General features: G+C 53.8%; 3 protein-coding genes and 1 non-coding gene across 4 annotated transcripts; 3 read left to right on the top strand and 1 right to left on the bottom strand.

The window, feature by feature from the left end:
* Nucleotides 1-4,462: 4,462 nt before the first annotated feature.
* Nucleotides 4,463-5,583, top strand: C8A04DRAFT_15212 (CAP domain-containing protein; the record flags this gene model as incomplete). Its single annotated transcript, XM_062778396.1, has 3 exons — nucleotides 4,463-5,064; nucleotides 5,117-5,430; nucleotides 5,513-5,583. 3 exons carry the CDS (start codon nucleotides 4,463-4,465, stop codon nucleotides 5,581-5,583), a joined length of 987 nt encoding a protein of 328 aa, XP_062633525.1.
* Nucleotides 5,584-7,403: 1,820 nt separating this feature from the next.
* Nucleotides 7,404-7,491, bottom strand: C8A04DRAFT_t135. The gene has a single exon. It is a non-coding gene; the product is annotated as a tRNA-Tyr (tRNA).
* Nucleotides 7,492-9,431: 1,940 nt separating this feature from the next.
* C8A04DRAFT_40164 (glycoside hydrolase) lies at nucleotides 9,432-10,947 on the top strand (the record flags this gene model as incomplete). Its single annotated transcript, XM_062784850.1, has 2 exons — nucleotides 9,432-9,946; nucleotides 10,011-10,947. The coding sequence occupies 2 exons, from the start codon at nucleotides 9,432-9,434 to the stop codon at nucleotides 10,945-10,947; spliced, it is 1,452 nt and encodes a 483-aa protein (XP_062633524.1).
* A 3,916-nt stretch (nucleotides 10,948-14,863) lies between these two features.
* C8A04DRAFT_15207 (glycosyl transferase family group 2-domain-containing protein) lies at nucleotides 14,864-17,664 on the top strand (the record flags this gene model as incomplete). Its single annotated transcript, XM_062778393.1, has 3 exons — nucleotides 14,864-15,289; nucleotides 15,348-17,396; nucleotides 17,476-17,664. 3 exons carry the CDS (start codon nucleotides 14,864-14,866, stop codon nucleotides 17,662-17,664), a joined length of 2,664 nt encoding a protein of 887 aa, XP_062633523.1.
* Between the last annotated feature and the right edge of the window lie 26 nt (nucleotides 17,665-17,690).

Here is a 17,690-nt window from a genome sequence, read left to right as displayed (position 1 = left end):
CCAACCTTGGATATGCCAAAACCGACTGACACCTAGGACAAGCGACCATTCACGTTGTTTCGGACCGCTCAGCCGCCCCCGCACCAAAGTAACGTTTCCCCCGTTGTCGTCACCGGGTTCTTTGCCCGTTCCCAAGGCAGACAGAATAAGGTGGTAGGAGAATTCGGGATGACTCTAAAACTCTCACTGTCACCGCGTACATATCGGGGGACTTTCCCCCTTTAGTAACGGCACAAAAATAGAGGTACATCAGACATGCTCGACAAGAAGAAACACGGATGCCTAATAAAACGAATAGGTGTCTGATATCCCCTCTTGTTTTAGTGTCAGCAAGCACTGACTCGGATGAGTGGCAGACCGGATCTCAGATAAGCATTTACAAGCATTAAACGAAGAACAGACATGTCTCTCTGGGTAGCTAAGACTTGGCGTGCCCAAACATCGAACTCCAGGTACACGATCAGGATCTGCCTTAGTTGCACATGACATATGCGTGGCAGCCCGGTTAGTCCGTTCTTCCAGACGAGTCTTAACTTGACATGTCTTCGGCAATGGTGGGTAGGATAATAGTGAGTACTTGTGTCATGGTCGGGGCGTAGCAAGTCGTCAACTGAGAGTAGTGGGGGCTTTCAACAACCCAGGTAGTGACGAATGCGTCCCCTCCCATTTTGGTTTATCACTTCAGGGAAGTTGTAACTAGGATCCCGTGATGTCCCGAGCGGTCAAACATCCCCTTGGCGCCCTACGGACACAGTAACAGTGGACAACAAACCTCGGCGTACGTACCGAGAAGGAGGAGCAAGTCATTCATTGACTCAGCCATCATCGTTGGGGGAAATGTTCGACATCTGATGCCATCACAGGCCTCTTACAATTTCGACGCGCGGCCATTGTGTTGTACAAGTACCCATTGTAACCTCTGTGGCTGGCCAAATAATGCCGAGGGGCGTTTTGATGTGCGGTCAAAGCAACGATGGAAATTCCAATGATCTGATGGTGCGGCAGGTCGTGCAGTACGGTGGTTGGTTGATAGGACGCTGTATAGAGACGAACGTGATGCTGAATCAAAGCCACAATCGGATGTTTCTGCTGATTTCATTATACTTGTTCGCAATCTGGTCTGAACTGGTGTTCCCTTAGCGTTAACAAGGTGGCTGGCGATGTCAGATTCCTCATCCGCCGATCTCAAAACAGGCCGGCATTCCCCAGGCCAGCTCTACTCGGGGGAGCGGGAAACAATGGATCGTGTGCCTGTTGCGGTTTGTTTGAGGCCGTTAATGAGCGGCCCATTCCGGCCGGCTATCTTGACCTTTTGCTGATGGGCTACATCCGAGGCTCGGACTCAAAACCCGTCTTTAAGATGAGCCTCGGGGCTAGTTGATGGGTGTTTTAGTGTTTTAAGAAGTAAAACGCGAAACAACGCGGTTTATAGGTGAGTCCGATGGTCGACCCAACATTCATTGCCGTTGTACTCAATTCGCCGCCACAGTCAGGTAAAGCGCCCCTTGGTGAAGGATCACAGCCACGGCGTCGGGAGTCACAGACCGTGTCTCGAGGCCCACCCGTCTGGTGTTCGCTGTCCCCATGCGGCGCGTAGCCACAGTGAGATGGTCCATTTCCGGGTAGGGGCATAACAGTCAATTTGAAAGTTTGCTGTGGGACGACAAAAGGAATACGCCTTGTAAGAAAGAAAATGACCTGCCCAGGGTCTCCGGTGGATTTTCACCTGGGGTTGTCCAGGTCAAATGATACCTATGGGAGGATGCGAACCGGAGGTCGCCAAGTTAAGGTTTGTGGGGAGTTCCAGGACAGGGAAAATAGGGAATGATCTGCACCCAAGATCTGCAACGCTTGACTGAAAAGTTTCGAGTTTCCAAATGATTCAATCACTTTGGAATGTTTTGTTTAACGTTAACTCTTCGTTTAGTATTCCGGCCGTTCCTTTCGCGCTCCCTGATTTTGTCCGCCAAAAATTCAAAACGTTTAAACACTCCTGCCCTGGCCTTGTGCCAGGGCGCCAACCTGTTCCCCGCTTCCTCAGGTACCCCTGAAGTTCACATGCGGAGAAGAAACGTTTCGAAACCAGATCGGATATTGCGGCAGGGTCCAGCTATCATGCGTACTGACTAACTACGATTCCGTTTGCAGCCGATCCGACGGCGGTCGCAAGCATGCGATCTGTGAGCCGACGGGAGCAAACACCGTAAGAGGAGCATTCCCGTGCCAAGCCATCGAGACGCCGTGGAGCAAGAAGAAGCCCAGCGGGCGGGGGGAATGATGTAACAATTTCGACAACCGGATGATGATGGGCTACCCGCACGACGTAGTATTGAACCTCAACTCTAGTATGCGTTAACGAAGGTTCTGAAGAGCAGCAGTTAAGATTCAAGTCGGCGATTAATGAGGCGAGAAATGGGCTGTTTCTTGTCGAGCTTCGCCAAGCCTCTCGCGTTGGAATTCGGTGGAGGAGAATGCATCTGTCTCACTGAATTATGGCGCGTTTCAGAATGGCGCTGTTGACACTGATTGGACGCCCACTTGACTTCAGACACACCAATGGACTGCATGAACACTCTCGAATTGCACAACAACCAAAGCCACAAAAATGTTGCGTTGATAATGGGGAGGTATGTATGGTCAGGTGACGAAGCTGCATCTCGACAACCATCTATTCGTATTATCGGGAAAAGAAGAAGTTTTGTTCCGTGTTCTTGTCCCCTTGTCGTCCCTGATCGTCAAAGTAGGGTCCTGCTTGAAAGTATCGATCGAGGTCTCTTGGTTGATGCAGCCATCGTTCTGCAAGGCACAGCCCTCCTATTGGTCACTGCTTCCCCAGGGGCGGACGGACCCTTTCGGGTGCAGGGGTCATCGGGGACGGACTTTTGACGTCGCATCTTCAACGGTCCAGATCCCCTGGCCTCGCGTGTCACCGGATCGAGGTTGGGCCTTGGAAAACGGCCGGCTCAAAATTATGAGATGAATGGTTCTCTGTTGTCTGAAGCCAGGACGCCGCCCTCTGCTACTGGCCGCCCCCATCCAAATGTGGTCCGTCGGCCCACGGCCAAGGCCCAGGGAGGGCAACTTGCTCAGACAGGTCCAATCTTTCTAGAGAGATGATCTCCCTCACGGGAGATCCGTGACGATGGAACATGCAGATGTCTAGTTCCGTCATCGTTGGCGCTGCCAGCAAGCCTCGACAGCTCCGGAGTTCGAGTATATGTAAATCCAGGCCCCGCGAGTTCTTCCTTCACTTTCACCCACGGCCTGGGCTGATAATTCCGCCCTAGTCCTCGTGCTTCGCACATTCCTTCCGGACCCCTTTCGCGGCCCCGCCCCCCGCATTCGAAAGGTTGGCTCAAATTGAAGGGGCGTCAATCGGGGACCGTCTTCCCCGGGGTTCCAGCCTAGATTTCGCGGACCCCTTCAAGTTGTGGTCTGCTTGGGCCAGGCATGGATCAGTTTGGGCCCCACCCAGTCCCGCCTGCTCGCTTGCTTCGGACAATCGTTCCTTCCTATTTCACTTGGGATATCAGCACTCTTTCCCCGTTCACGAACGAGATCGCAGAGTTTGGCCATCAACTCGTTTTCTCTTCTTTCTCCCGTTCTTTTACTATTTCTCGAGGTTCTATACTTCGGTCCACTCCTTTGTTACAACCCCCTTCACTCCAACACCTTTTCTATTCTTTACAGCCCTGGAAGGTACATCTTCAATTATCCGCAATATCTTGCAGTTCCGCTCCTTTTTTACCCTGGAAAGCAAGTCTTCCCCCTCTTGACGGCCGAGCTGTCACCTCAATTTCGAGCGACCCAAGATTCGACTGGCTGGTACATACATCATTTCCGGATTACACACCCGCCGGGGCAGCCAAACGAGTTGCATCGTTGCTCTTTGTCTCCCCTTTCACAGGTGACTTTTTCTTTTCCGATCCTCGTGCGCAGCAAGAAACTCGAATCGACGTCATTTGGGTTTAAACAAGCCAGCCTACGAGTTCCTTGTCCGACCTCTCAACTCCCTCAGAGCATAAAATCTCCTTACATCCTTGACGGATCTGGATTGACAGCAGCGCTGCTTTTCGGCTGGGTTTGACCACAACTCGACAAATTTCCCTGGAACTAAACGCTAAGGTGTGTTCTTTTGTCTGTTTCCCACTGCCTTTATCCCCCGACTTTCTCCCCACCTCCTCGACCAGGTGGCTTTGTTATCACATGCTAGACGGTGGCTCTGTGTGCTACGAAGCGGTTCGGTTCAAGTGAACCTATAAACCCGTGATCATATCACAAGGAACAGCAATTCTTGCAAGTTTGCGGCTTTCTCCCCGGTGATGCACCGACTACAAAAACTGTCCCTCAGGCTCTTTGAATCCACATTCTCAGAATAGCTCCTCTACCTATCTCGTCCTGGTACTAGTACAATTCCGTTTTAGTTTCATACGCTAAGATCGCTGCAGCACGACCCCAGAAAATGAAGCCTTCACTCTTTCTCGTCGGCTGTAGTGCCATCCTGGTGGCCGCCAGTCCTATCCTTCAAGGCCGAAGGCTTTTCGTTGAGACGGAGGTCATCGTTCAATATGTCACTGTTACTGTGACAGAGGGTGCTGCCACAACAACGGCCTCTAAGACGACTCCACCTCCACCTCCACCTCCGCCTCCTCCGACAACCACGGCTCTGTCTAAACCGTCAACCACGTTACTGCCCTCGCCGCCGCCTCCGCCGCCTCCCCCTCCTCCTCCGCCTCCGCCTCCTCCGCCGCCGCCGCCCTCTACCACTGGACCTACCACGTCTACTGCGGCACCCAAGCCAACCACGACCAGCACAACGGTCCGGCCTCCCAACCCCTCTTCTAAACAACCCCCGGTTCAATCCTCGTCGAAGTCGGAACCCCCCCCAGCCCCTTCCTCTACCACGCAGGACCAGACGCCGAAACCGTCAGACTACGCAAGCACCGCTGTTTACCATCACAACATTCACCGCTTTAACCATTCCGCCAATGCCGTAGAATGGAGTGATGAACATGCGAAATATGCAAAGACCCTAGCTGAAACATGCGTCTTCGCGCACGATACGTAAGCTATCTTCCCATTACCATAGCAACACATTTACTAATGCTGTACCTAGATCTATCGGTGGCGGTGGCTACGGTCAAAACTTAGCCATGTGGGGATCAAGTGCCAACCCGGAAGCCTTTGGGGCAACAGCTTCAGTTGCTCGTGCCGCCAGCAATGGCTGGTACAACGGCGAGTTGAACGATTTCCCCGCGAGCGAATATGGTAAGGACAGTCCCGACATGTCCAACTTTGAGAAGTGGGGCCACTTCTCGCAGCTTGTGTGGAAGGGGACAGAGAAGGTTGGCTGCCACAGTCAATTTTGCCCACCCGGGACCATGTCAGATCTTGGATCCTGGTACACTGTCTGCAACTACTTCCCTGCCGGTATGTGTTCTTCATTCTTTGATAATATCATCTATTCTCGAGTCAGTTATACCGTGGGGCTCAGCTAACACCTTTGTTTAAGGGAACATGGGTGGTGCTTACGCCAAAAACGTCTTCCCCCCTGAAGGCCAAGCTACCATTGCGGCTGAATAAACATCCTCAATCTCACAACGATTTTCACGGCAAATAGATTACCAATCTACAAAGCCCTATAAGCGGCGGCGGGCATTCATATTTCTTTCTTCGTGTAACTACTTGTACACATCTTTTACTCGGCAAGCTCGAGCTTCACGAATTCTTTTCTTTACACCACGGCGTGCGCAAGGTCTCCAAGTGGTCCATACCGCCAAGGTAACCAGTAAATACTCGACCACATAACCGCAATCACCTTACGGTGGTGGAAAGGTGTTGGGGGCCCGTAGAAGGGGGTTTTCAAGGTTCCCCTTTTGGGATATGGTTGTTGTTTTTGGAGGGCAGTTGCCTCGCTTTCTTTTCGTTGGTGTGGACGCCTCGCTGGCTTCCTCCACCTTCCCATTCGATTTATTGGGAATCATTTGCTTGTTTGTACTTAGTTACGTTCAGTTACCATGCCCTCCGGCTAGCATCGGAGGTGATTCTCCCAAAGTCTGGGCCCGCTGCTACTAGGCCCTGTTTGCGTTTGGGCAACCGATTTTTGTGAATGATACCTACTAGTGGCTCATGTAGGGATTGGGTTGTTGTGATCATCTTCTTGATATACATCTTTCTCGCGTGCGGTTATTGTGACTAGTTTGGCCTGCCACATATGCATTGAACAACCCCTTCATAATTACAGAACCCACCTTTGCAAATTTAAGCCTCGTCTAGATTCACAATCGATATGTGAAGATCCATGTAACGCTCGGCAGGTCTGAAACAAATTGACCCGAGGAGGGATCCTTGTCTGAATATAAGGAAGAACTAGAGAGTTCTAAACGTGGTCACCGGGTATCCGGATGGATAGGTACCCTTGATGCTTCGCAGGAGTGAGATGACAGCGGCAGGTGAATGAACCCCTGTCTTGGTTTCTTGTCTTGTGCCTCTTAATTGAGGCTCACGGTTCATGTCGTCTTTTCCGAAGCGAGTCTAGTGTTCATCAAAAGAGATCAAGGGGTAGCATGATAAGGTTCCGTTTGATGGTACTGTACTGGCCATACGACCGGGCTTACATCTCTATAATTGTTTGTTCAATAACTGGTAGCAAGTGGTTATACCCAGACATGTCGACAAGCGGTATCAAGATATTCCAGCACTCTGTACAAATGGTTGAATGTTTCAATTGTCTGGTTATGGTTGAGAGACCTCTACGACGACATTTCGATAATTCGCTTATTGTTAGGCTAGAAAATTAATTGTGTGTTTGTTGAGATGCCATATCATTTTAAAGTTGGTGCTTCGGACCGTCGGCATGAAAGGCGTTGTCAACCCTGGGTTTACTCCCAAAGACTCCAAAATACATCGAGAGTGTCTGTCACGCGGTGCCCTGGTCAAGGGAGGCTGGAAGCCTCGCAGCCTTATGCTGGAGGGCTTCGAGCACCCTTGGACCAGGGACCCCGTGCCTTGGCACAGGGTATGGAGCCTTCCCCTTGGTAGTTATATAGTCTGGCCTCCTTCTCCCACACCAGGGAGAAGGGGCATCTGAATACTATTTGACTACCCTACTTCCAGGTCGTCGTTCAGGTCACCCTTGTGCTTCATGCCCTTGACTCCCTTGACGATAGCATCGTCAAGAGAGTCCACGGCGTAGTGCGCTCAGACCGCTGATAGTCCGTAGCAGTGTCTGAGTTATAGGAGCTTGGGAATCCATTGTAGACGTTGACAGTTGCAAAATGTAGTCATTAGACAATGGAGTTTGCTAATTTACTATTTACTTTACGGCTTCAGTTTTTGTTCCCCTATCTTTATGTCGATAACAAGGTGCCATTGGACTTGAAAAAACAAAAATAAGAGTTGACTCCCCTCGACCGGAATCGAGCCGGTGACCTTTCGGTATCGATAATTTCCATTACAGCCGAACGTGATATCCAACTACACCACAAGGGGCTTTGATTCGTTGAGAGGTAAAACGTGCGTCAGAGGATTATATCCTGTCTCCACTCCGTAACCGGGCGGTTTCTTTCATGCGTTTTGTCTTGAAACTGATACGGTATTATCTCGAGTACTCTACCTACCAAAACGCTGCGCCTTTGACCTTGTGGCCAAAATATTTCCCAACTCCATCCAAGCTATACAAATGAAAGCCTTCTTTTTCTAGGTTCGAGTTTCCATTACTTTGCGTTTGCACGACTGGCGGCGTCGTACTTACCATAGTAACCCACCGAAGGGGCTTCAGCTCAGGGTGTAGTACGAACATTGTTTGCCGTCGGCAAACATTCGCTGGCCGTTTTAGGGTTTATATCAGGAGGGTCTATTCCTGAGTTATTGGAATCTGGAAGCCCACCCTGTGGTTGAGGTTCGAGGAAGAACGAGATTCTGGCATGTCGTCCCCCTAACGTTAGTCTGCTTGCGGCTGAGTGGGGGTCTTCCTGCGACGATCGTGATCTGCACGCCCGCGCTGCTCCCGAGAAACCGACAGCCCTATCAAAACCATCAAATTGGTCTGAGCAGACGAGAAATATGAGCATGGGATGGATTGATCCTCTACACTTCTAGCGCACTTGGTCCAGGTTCGAGCCGGAGTGATCGGGGGACTGACAATTATCTCTTGAAGTTACCCAGTTTACGAATAGTGTATGGATGTTGCACCTCGGTTTCTTGGGTGATTTCCGGTATTGCCTTTCATCCCGTCGGAGAAAAAGACAAACAGTCGCTGCGGCTGAAATCTTAGGTTCCCAATGCGTGGCCACGATACTCCTCGCTTCGCTCAGTGCGCCACCTCGGGTATCCTTGGGAAGCATTATCGGGGTCGAGACGTGGGATGGTGATGAGAATGGCCAACGCACACGGGCCTTCAGCAGTTGTTGAGGTTTATTACAGCCGCCCGCTGGCCGTGAAATTGTCCGCACTAACCTAATCGGGCAGCGCCTCAGCGCAAGTGTGATTGCCAGGAACGACGGGACCGGCCGTTCTCGCCCCTCGGTGGCGCCAAGCCCGTAATCTGAACCTTCTTTGTGCTGTTGCGCTGCAAAAAAAGAGTTCATGGATGGAGGCGCTGAAAAATACGGATAGTTCGATGGATTCGGTGGGGCCGACTGCTTCTGCAGCTGGGGACCCTCTCGATGTCTTGCAAAACTCCCGCAATGGGAGAGCTTCCAGCTTTGCCAGGCACACCATGGCCGGCACGAACGGCAGCCAAGACTCCAACATCCCGTTTTCGGTCCAACGTTCCACTGAAGCGAAGAGAGGGCGAGAGGGCCCATGCGCTAGCTCAATGCATGCCGCCCGCCGTCCAGACCGCGCCAGTCTCGCCCAGCTCCGCCCTGGCACCACGATGGCGGCAACTGGGAAGAGAGGGAAGAGAGGTGTTCCCGTGTGTGCGGGCGCCCGGACTTGGGGGGCTTGGTCGATGGCACCCTCAGCCGCTGCCACCCTGGACGGTCTCGCTTTGAGTTCAGCGACATGTGGGCCGGGATTTTTCTTTCTTTCTTGTTGTCGTCCTGTCCAGGGTTGCTGTGAGGAATCGTTTTGTCTTCATCCCACTCACTTAGACATCGCCGGCCTTGAGTTCATTCGGGGAGAGTCTTTCGTTCTTAGCCACGACGTCTGCTGGGATTCCGCTGTGTGTTTGAAGCAACCGCGGACTAGGCCAACCCGATTCCCCTCCATTCGTTAAGGGCCGACGAGCATCCTGATACCTACGATAATACACTCGCTTGCCCCTCTGGAGTTTACCCTCCCCCCCTGCTCTTACTCCGGGTTGACTGGTGGTTACATCTTTCCCGCCATATCTTCGATTGAGGCGGTAGGAGTGAGCGACACCTCGACACACTCACAAGCCTTGACGCCTAGTCACTGCGATCCACCCCGCTCCGGTATCCGGTCTGATGGACAACGGCGATTACTTCGGCCGCACGGCCGGCAACAACCTGCCATCCATGGCCTCCACGGCCGCTGGAACACCACAAAGGCCGGGGACACCAAGCGAGTCTGTTGGCCGCGGTCCCTTTGGCGACGGCTTCGAATCACAAGCATCGCACCGATCCTCAGGGCCCAACGGCAACCCCTTCATCAGCCCTTCGGTTTCGCGCCCCGCCAGCAGCTTCGACTCGGCGTCAGGCATTGGCCGCTTCGACGGCGGGCAACGCTACTTCCACTCTCGACGCGTGCGGAAGGGCGAGGTCGAGAAACCGTGGACGAAGCAGGCGGATCCGAAGGAGAAGTGGGTTACTATCTTGCCCCTCATTGGCATCCTCATCGGCTTGGGAATCTCTGGTTTCTTGGTGTGGGATGGCATTCGGAGTGTGGTCAAGCACAACTACTGCTTGGTGTTGGAGGAGAACTGGGACAATGGGTTCAACGAGAAAGTGTGGCTAAAGGAGGTACAAGTAAATGGGTTTGGGTAAGCTTTTCTATGCATTGCCGCTTGCTTCAGTGAGACGTACGAGACTAATCTCTGAACACAGAAACAACGAGTTTGAACAGACGACTGGCGGGGACCAAAACGTCTTCATCGAAAACGGCAACCTGATGATCAAGGCGATTCCGCAGGATGACGCCCTGATGCAAAAGAACTACAAGATTGATCTGCTCAAGGACGGCACCTGCACGTCCAAGTCGCCCGCTGCTTGCATCGCCTACACTAACATCACGACTGGCAACTCCTCGATTGTGCCTCCAGTTCTATCCGGCCGCATTAACACGAAGCCCGGCGCAGCTATCAAGTACGGCCGCGTCGAGGTCACCGCGAAGCTGCCTGCTGGCGACTGGCTCTGGCCAGCGATCTGGATGATGCCCCGGGACGACGCTTACGGGCCTTGGCCTGCATCCGGCGAGATCGACCTGATGGAGTCGCGCGGCAACAACTACACCTACCCGCAGGGCGGCAACAACATCATGTCGTCGGCACTGCACTGGGGACCTAACCCGGGCAACGACGGGTGGTGGCGCACCAACGTCAAGCGGCAGTCGCTGCACACGACTTACGCGGACGGCTTCAACACGTTTGGCATCGAGTGGTCGCAAAAGTACCTCTTCACCTACGTCAACTCGCGCCTGTTGCAGGTGCTGTACGTCAACTTTGACGAGCCCATGTGGGGACGCGGTAACTTCCCCATCCTGGATAACAAGGGCGCGCGCATCAACGATATCTGGAGCCATACCGGCCGCGCCCAGACGCCCTTTGATCAACCCTTTTTCCTGATCCTCAATGTTGGCGTGGGTGGCACCAACGGATGGTTTGAGGATAACGTTAACGGCAAGCCCTGGCTGGATTCCTCGCCCAATGCGCGCAAGGACTTTTGGCAGGCTAAGGACCGTTGGTTCCCGACGTGGACTCAGCCGCAGATGGAGGTTAGCAAGGTCATGATGTGGCAACAGTGTGATGGGAATGAAGATCTTTGATCGAGAGCGGGAAGGGTTAACGGTTCTTTGTTGTCTTGTTGGTATTTAATTTTTGGCGACGGTGTTGGGGGTCTAGACTGGAATTTTTGTTTTTACCGTTTCGGTTTTGGGTATAATGTCTACATTTACGACTGGAATTGAGTTGGCTCAGCATGCATTTTGGACACTGCGTTTTCCATCCGCGCCCGAATTAGCATTAATACACTACGTGACAATACACTGGGTTTTCCGTGCTCGAGCTGCCCCTGAGCGCTCGGATACCAGTTCATTCTTAGGGTCCTGAAACGCACTACGGCGCCCGCGGCGTCTCGCCCTGCGCTTTTCTCCGGCCTAAGAACTGCCTGTCTCGGGACACTTGGCGGTGAAATTCCTGTAGTCTTAGGGCATCCGTCACTTGCGGACATACATCACTACGTGGAGAGAGGGATTCAGGACAGAAATTTAGGGCCGGAAAGGGAAGGCGATGCGACGGTGGGGGGGTGCTCCAAACAGCAGGTCCCTCTTCAGAACTACCGCTCTGGCGGTGGACAAGCAACCCCTCCCTTATCGCGGATGGCGAAAGAAGATGCGACGGAAAAAAAGAGGAAGAAAAAAAAAGACACCAGTTCATCATCGCTAACCTACATGAGGATGGCGCATCAAACAACGAACCTTGAACCATGTTGGCGATCGGGTCCGCTTTCGATCCGTGTATTGGAATTGTAAGGATATGCCATGGTATGGAAGCGTCACTGATTGTAGCCACCGACTCCAGCTGCTGTTTGTTATCAGCGGCTGAACCAGGGCTTTTCCAATATTTGCTGATACTTGTCGTGTCATTTCTGGTCGGACGGGATTGATCTATCGGTTAAAGATAGGTGCCTAAAAGAAGAATTACGAATTGAACTTGCAGGCCGTTGTGATATCGTTATTTTCATCGTTCTCCTGTCGACGGACCACAGGATCTTGCGTTTGCTGACTGCATCCGCAAGCGACTTTTGTTTTGCATCAAAATTCCCAGCTTGGTGGTACCGTTCATTGGAGCTGGGTGGTGGATGTTCAGTGTTTTTTTCCTTCTTCCCCGCCCACCTCCCGCGCCCAAGTAACGTTAACCCGCAGGTTAGGTTCGAGACTCATGGTTGCCAACTACTTAAAAAAGCTGCTGTCCACTCATTGTGGTGTGTCTTCAATGCGTTGTCTCACTTCGTATTGTCTTATCGGACCTGCGTCAACTACAGCCAACCCCTCTTCTGCTCGGTTTCTGTGCTGGGCTGGGCAGTCACTGGGCGGGCGGGTAAGACGGTGAGACACAGCGGGCGAGACGCCGGGAGTGCCCTGGCTGAACACAAACTTCTAGGCGATGGGGCAAGTGATGGGGGGAGAAGCGGCACCTCCGACGCAAAAAGTGGTAGTTTCATTTTCTGTGCGGTTTTTCGAGGGGAATAATGCTACATAGTAAGCTAGTTTAGTGACTCGTCATTGTGGCTGTCAGTATTGCTGGGAGAGTAGTTGGTTATTGCACCTGGGCAATTTCCGAGATGCTCGTGGAGTGGTGTCGTTTAACAACCTCTTCTTTGGGAAGGCACTGGGCGTTATTGTGTCACCGCAACCATGCAGATGCCGAGCGTTTGTGCTTTTTTCCCACTCTCGAATTTTCTTCGCGAAGGCGAAGACGAGGGGAGGGGCCTGCTCGATGCAGTGGCTTGCAGATGCGATCTGATTGAACAAGGTTGGCCAGAAAGGGAAACGTCCTTGCCTATTTTTGGCTGTCGCAGTGACGTGGTTTACCAATGCCAATCCTCGTATTTTCTCTCCGGTCCTTTGAAGGACCACGCTGGTGCGATTCCCCCACGGATAAATGTAAACTGCTGAGAGATTTTGAAGACCAGCGAGAGGTTTGATTTGGTTAGTCACTACACGGCGTTGAGATAGACTCAAGTGGGCTGTTTTTGGCAAATTTTATTCTGTCCGATATTTAACGTTAGTTACCTGTAATTACAGCTTGAAAATGGTAAAAAAGGGCTGAGCTGAGTGTCCGTGCAGGGCGCTATTGCTTCGATACTTCAGGGATGCTGGAGACTCCACTGGTGTTCCGAGACGGGATCTGTTTGCCGCCTTGCTGGGCTTGCTGGTGAGGGACTTTTTCTGCCAGCTGAAGATCGATGAAGGCGCATGTACCCGCCGGTTAAGGAAGAAAAACGCTGAAGCTTTCGTGGAATATTGGTGCTTTGACCATACCCGGCGGGGCGGGGGGGCGCTCAGCTCCGTTCGTTAGCCACCGGGAGGGGGCTTCTCCAGTATTGCTTCAATTTTTTCGGTCAATGGACCAAGTCATAGGAATCTTCCCAACACTAAAAAACTGAATTTGAGGAAGGGTCGGTCAAAGACATCTCAAATCGTCCCTTCCATCTGGTGTGTAGACCCACACCTTAAGCGGGGGTCACAAAGTATGACAGGGGCCCCTGTGGGTTCCAAAACTTCAATCGAACATCTTCCCGGAACCCGGCACCACTCACGAAAATCATCAGCCTCGGATTCGGGAAAGCAGAGCCTCAACACTCGAATACCACTGCAAAAGAGTCGAAAACGGAGCGATCCGTTATCATGGTCCATTGACACAAAGTGCAATATTTCGTCGGGTCTGTCAGGGAAAGATCCTTGCGTTAAACGTTGCTGGCCACTTGTCGCCTTCCGGGTCCAGTGTTTCGAGCTGGGCATGGCGATGGGAAAAGGAAAGGAGTAAAAATCGCGTCACCCCCCAATCATGATCTTTCAGACACATCCAGCCGCCGCCCAAACGCCATGACCTGCGCGAAATTTCCTTTCGCGCCTAGATATCCTGATGGCGTCTATGAGGGCCGCAGCCGCAGCATGAGCACGCGAAGTGGGAGATGAGAAGCGACCGTTGCTGTACTACATCAACGTTCTCGAGTGCGTTCCTCGCAGCCAGCTGGAAACCTGCTCCCATTTGGTGATATGCGATTTCGTGCGACCGATACTAGGCCCTCCGTGCATCCACGGAAGGCCGCAGCACTGCAGCTGGTAAAAGCTGGACAGATCGGGAAACCGGCTGCCCCGCGGGTTATCACCGACACGAGGAAGCGAAGAAGGCCTCGGCCGCCCTAATCCCTGCGACACATCCGCCGATACGCCGACCAGGGGTCTGGACGCCCTCCGCCGTCCTGCATGCTGTCCTGGACGCCAAGCGCATGGGCCGGCGCCCACCAAGAACTCGCCAGGGCCAGACCAATCGCCAGCACACGATGAGAAGCGACCATGGCGTCCCATCGTGCCCATGCGTCCGTTCCCAGCGTTGCATTGCTCTGCTGCAACACTCCGACCAGCTCTGCTTCGTGGGCTACGGCTAGCTGGCTGGCTGGCCATGCACTCTTTTTTTGACTTGACTTTTCCCCTCCCTTGTTGCACTGTATCCCAGCCTTCCATTGCTCTCTCACAACCTTTGAAGCTTCCTGGTGATCTCCACTGTACACTACATTCGTTCCCAACCGTTCGGGATCTTTCTTTCAACCTTGTTGGTCCGCGCCGCAGTCCGGCAGTCGGGAACAAAGAGAAAGACCGTCAACGGCCGTTGAGTATCCGGTGGCCTTTACTTCCTCCGGCCGTGTCTCCTTCGCATAACACTCGAGACAACACACCGACGACGACGATCCTGAGATCTCGACCCGTTCGCTACTTTCCGGCTTCCAGCTCGCTCTGAAGCCGTCCATTCGCTAATTCGGTCCCGGGTGCATGTTAACTGGGAGGTTGACTTCACTACCTAAGGAAAGGGAGTTTAACTTGGAGTCCCAGGCATAGACTCAGCCAGTAATAGCCGCCAACTCCCAGGCTTCTGGGGCGGGCGGCGAGAGTTGCGCGCCTCAGCAGTTCAGAGAGGAGGACTTAATCAACGGGGTAACCGCCGAGGGCTACCGCCGCTATGGGAATCGGGAATTACTTCAAGGCCGGGAAGCCTCCGGCGACCCCGGCGGCCGCACCGGTCTCACCACAACGCAGCAATGCGCGGCAGACTCGCCAGCAACCACCATCTCCCTCCGGCTTTCCTACGCCATCACCCGAACTCGGCCTCGAACTTCTTCCGCCTACCCCTAGGCACAGCTCTCGGCCGCAGTCCATCTCAGGGCGGTCGGCGAGGTCGACGGGGAGCTCGGTCTTGGACGATATCAAGCACGAGGTGATGGTCAGCTACTTGTACCAGCAGCAATGTTCGAATCTCTGGGTGTCGGACGGTAGTGGGGAGATTGAAGGTGTTCTCCTGAGGAAAACGAGGGGGCAGTACATGGCGTGTCCGCCACAGCTCGGCGAGTCGCCGTTTGCGATGGCCTGTGCCGCGCTGAATGTGCAGGTGTGTTCGTCCCTGTATCTCAATGTTTGTGAACATGGTTTACTAACTCAGCTATCAGTGCGCCATGACAGTCAACTCCCGAGTCATCAAGACGTTTCTCCAGTGGTCACCCGATGCTGTCGATGTTCCCCTGATGAACGGCTTGCGGGTGCAGATTCTCCCCACCATCGATGACCTCCCCCGTGCTAGGAAACACCAGTTCGCGGCGTTTGTCGCATCCGAGGGTCTGTTGGTGGTGTGGGATGACGAGGCACTGCACTTGGTGCAACGAGCCAAGGCGATTGAGTCCGAGCTGATGGAGTTGGTGTGGAAGGCCGGTGTTGAGGAGGATGCTGATGAGAAGGCGGGCCCCGTGGTGGAGGAACCCGAGGTGGACGAGGAGAGCGGCGAGCTGAAGCCGGAGAAGCGACCGGTCCACCTGCTGAATACCTACCTGGTCAGCATGACGCTGGTGCTAGTCACGGTATCCCTGGGCGCGGCTTTCCGGCAGCTCGCCATCGAGGTCTCAGTCGACGGTAGCTACTTGCGCCTGGCGCTTGTGGCGTTGTTCCCCGTCCAGATCTTTTTCACCCTCTTCTTCGGCCAGGTCATTGTCGGCTGCTTGGCTCAGATCTTTGGGCCGATCCGCCAACTCACCATCAACTCCAAGTTCTACTCCGCCCGGCCCCCACCAAGGCTCCGGTCTACCGTTCTACCGCATGTTACCGTCCAATGCCCTGTCTACAAGGAGGGCCTTGGCGGTGTCATTGCCCCGACTGTCAAGTCCATCAAGCAGGCCATGTCGACGTACGAACTGCAAGGCGGGTCGGCCAACATGTTTATCAATGACGACGGCCTGCAGCTGATCTCGGAGGAGGACCGCCGCGCGCGTATCGACTTCTACGCCGACCACAGCATCGGCTGGGTGGCCCGCCCGAAGCACGGCGAGAACGGCTTCCTGCGGCGCGGCAAGTTCAAGAAGGCCTCCAACATGAACTTCGCCCTCATGATCTCCTGCAAAGTCGAGGAGAAGCTGGCAGCTCTGAACCGCACCCCGGACTGGTCGCAGAACGACGAGGCTCAGGCGTACGAGCGCGCGCTCAAGGAGGTTCTCGAGGAAGACGGCCGCGCCTGGGCTGACGGCAACATCCGCGTCGGCGACTACATCCTGCTGATCGACTCCGACACCCGTGTACCCGCCGATTGTCTGCTGGATGCCGTCTCCGAGATGGAACTGTCCCCAGACGTCGGCATCATGCAGTTCTCGTCGGGGGTCATGCAGGTCGTGCACACGTACTTTGAGAACGGCATCACCTTCTTCACCAACCTGATCTACAGCGCCATCCGCTACACCGTTTCCAACGGCGACGTCGCCCCCTTCGTCGGCCACAACGCCATCCTCCGCTGGTCCGCCATCCAGCAGGTCTCGTACGAGGACGAGGACGGCTACGAGAAGTTCTGGTCCGAGAGCCACGTGTCCGAGGACTTCGACATGTCTCTCCGACTGCAGTGCGCGGGCTACATCATCCGCCTGGCCGCCTGGGCCGGCGAAGGGTTCAAGGAGGGCGTGTCGCTGACGGTGTACGACGAGCTGGCACGGTGGGAAAAGTACGCCTACGGCTGCAACGAGCTGCTCTTCCACCCGATCCGCAAATGGATCTACAAGGGGCCCTTCACCCCTCTCTTCCGCCGCTTCCTCTTCTCCAACATCCGCTTCACCTCCAAGATCACCGTCATCTCCTACATCGGCACCTACTACGCCATCGGCGCCGCCTGGATCATGACCAGCGTCAACTACTTCATCATGGGCTGGTTCAACGGCTACCTCGACAAGTACTACGTCGACTCGTGGCAGGTCTGGTTCTCGATTATTATTGTCTTTAACGGGCTGGGCAACATCGCGTTGGCCGTCATGCGGTATCGTGTCGGGGAGCGCAACATCTTGTATGCGTTGTACGAGAACTTCAAGTGGACGTTCCTGTTGGCGATCTTCTTGGGCGGGTTGTCGTTGCATGTCTCGCAGGCGTTGCTAGCGCACATGTTTGAGATTGATATGACCTGGGGCGCGACGTCGAAGGAGGCGGAGTTTTCGAACTTCTTTATTGAGGTGCCTAAGGTGTTGAAGAAGGTAGGTCTTTTCCCCTTTTTTTGGGCCCCCATGGCCCACCGCTATCTTTGTGCAATAGTTGCTAACATAACGACAACAGTTCAAAATCTCCATGCTCTTCGCCAGCCTGTTCATCGCCGGCATGGTCATCCTTGCCGTCGCCCCTTTTATCCCGTACGGCTGGCATATCACTGACTTTGTCGCCATTCTCCCCATGGCTACGGTTGCGGCGTCGCATTTGTTGTTACCGCTGGCGTTGAACCCTGCGTTGATGACTTTCTCTTGGTAGTTAGGGAATTTTCTGTGTGAAGGAGG

This window comes from Dichotomopilus funicola (assembly GCF_033296635.1).
Source record: "Dichotomopilus funicola strain CBS 141.50 unplaced genomic scaffold C8A04scaffold_86, whole genome shotgun sequence".
NCBI classification, from domain to species: domain Eukaryota; kingdom Fungi; phylum Ascomycota; class Sordariomycetes; order Sordariales; family Chaetomiaceae; genus Dichotomopilus; species Dichotomopilus funicola.
This window is presented reverse-complemented; position numbering and strand designations above follow the sequence as displayed.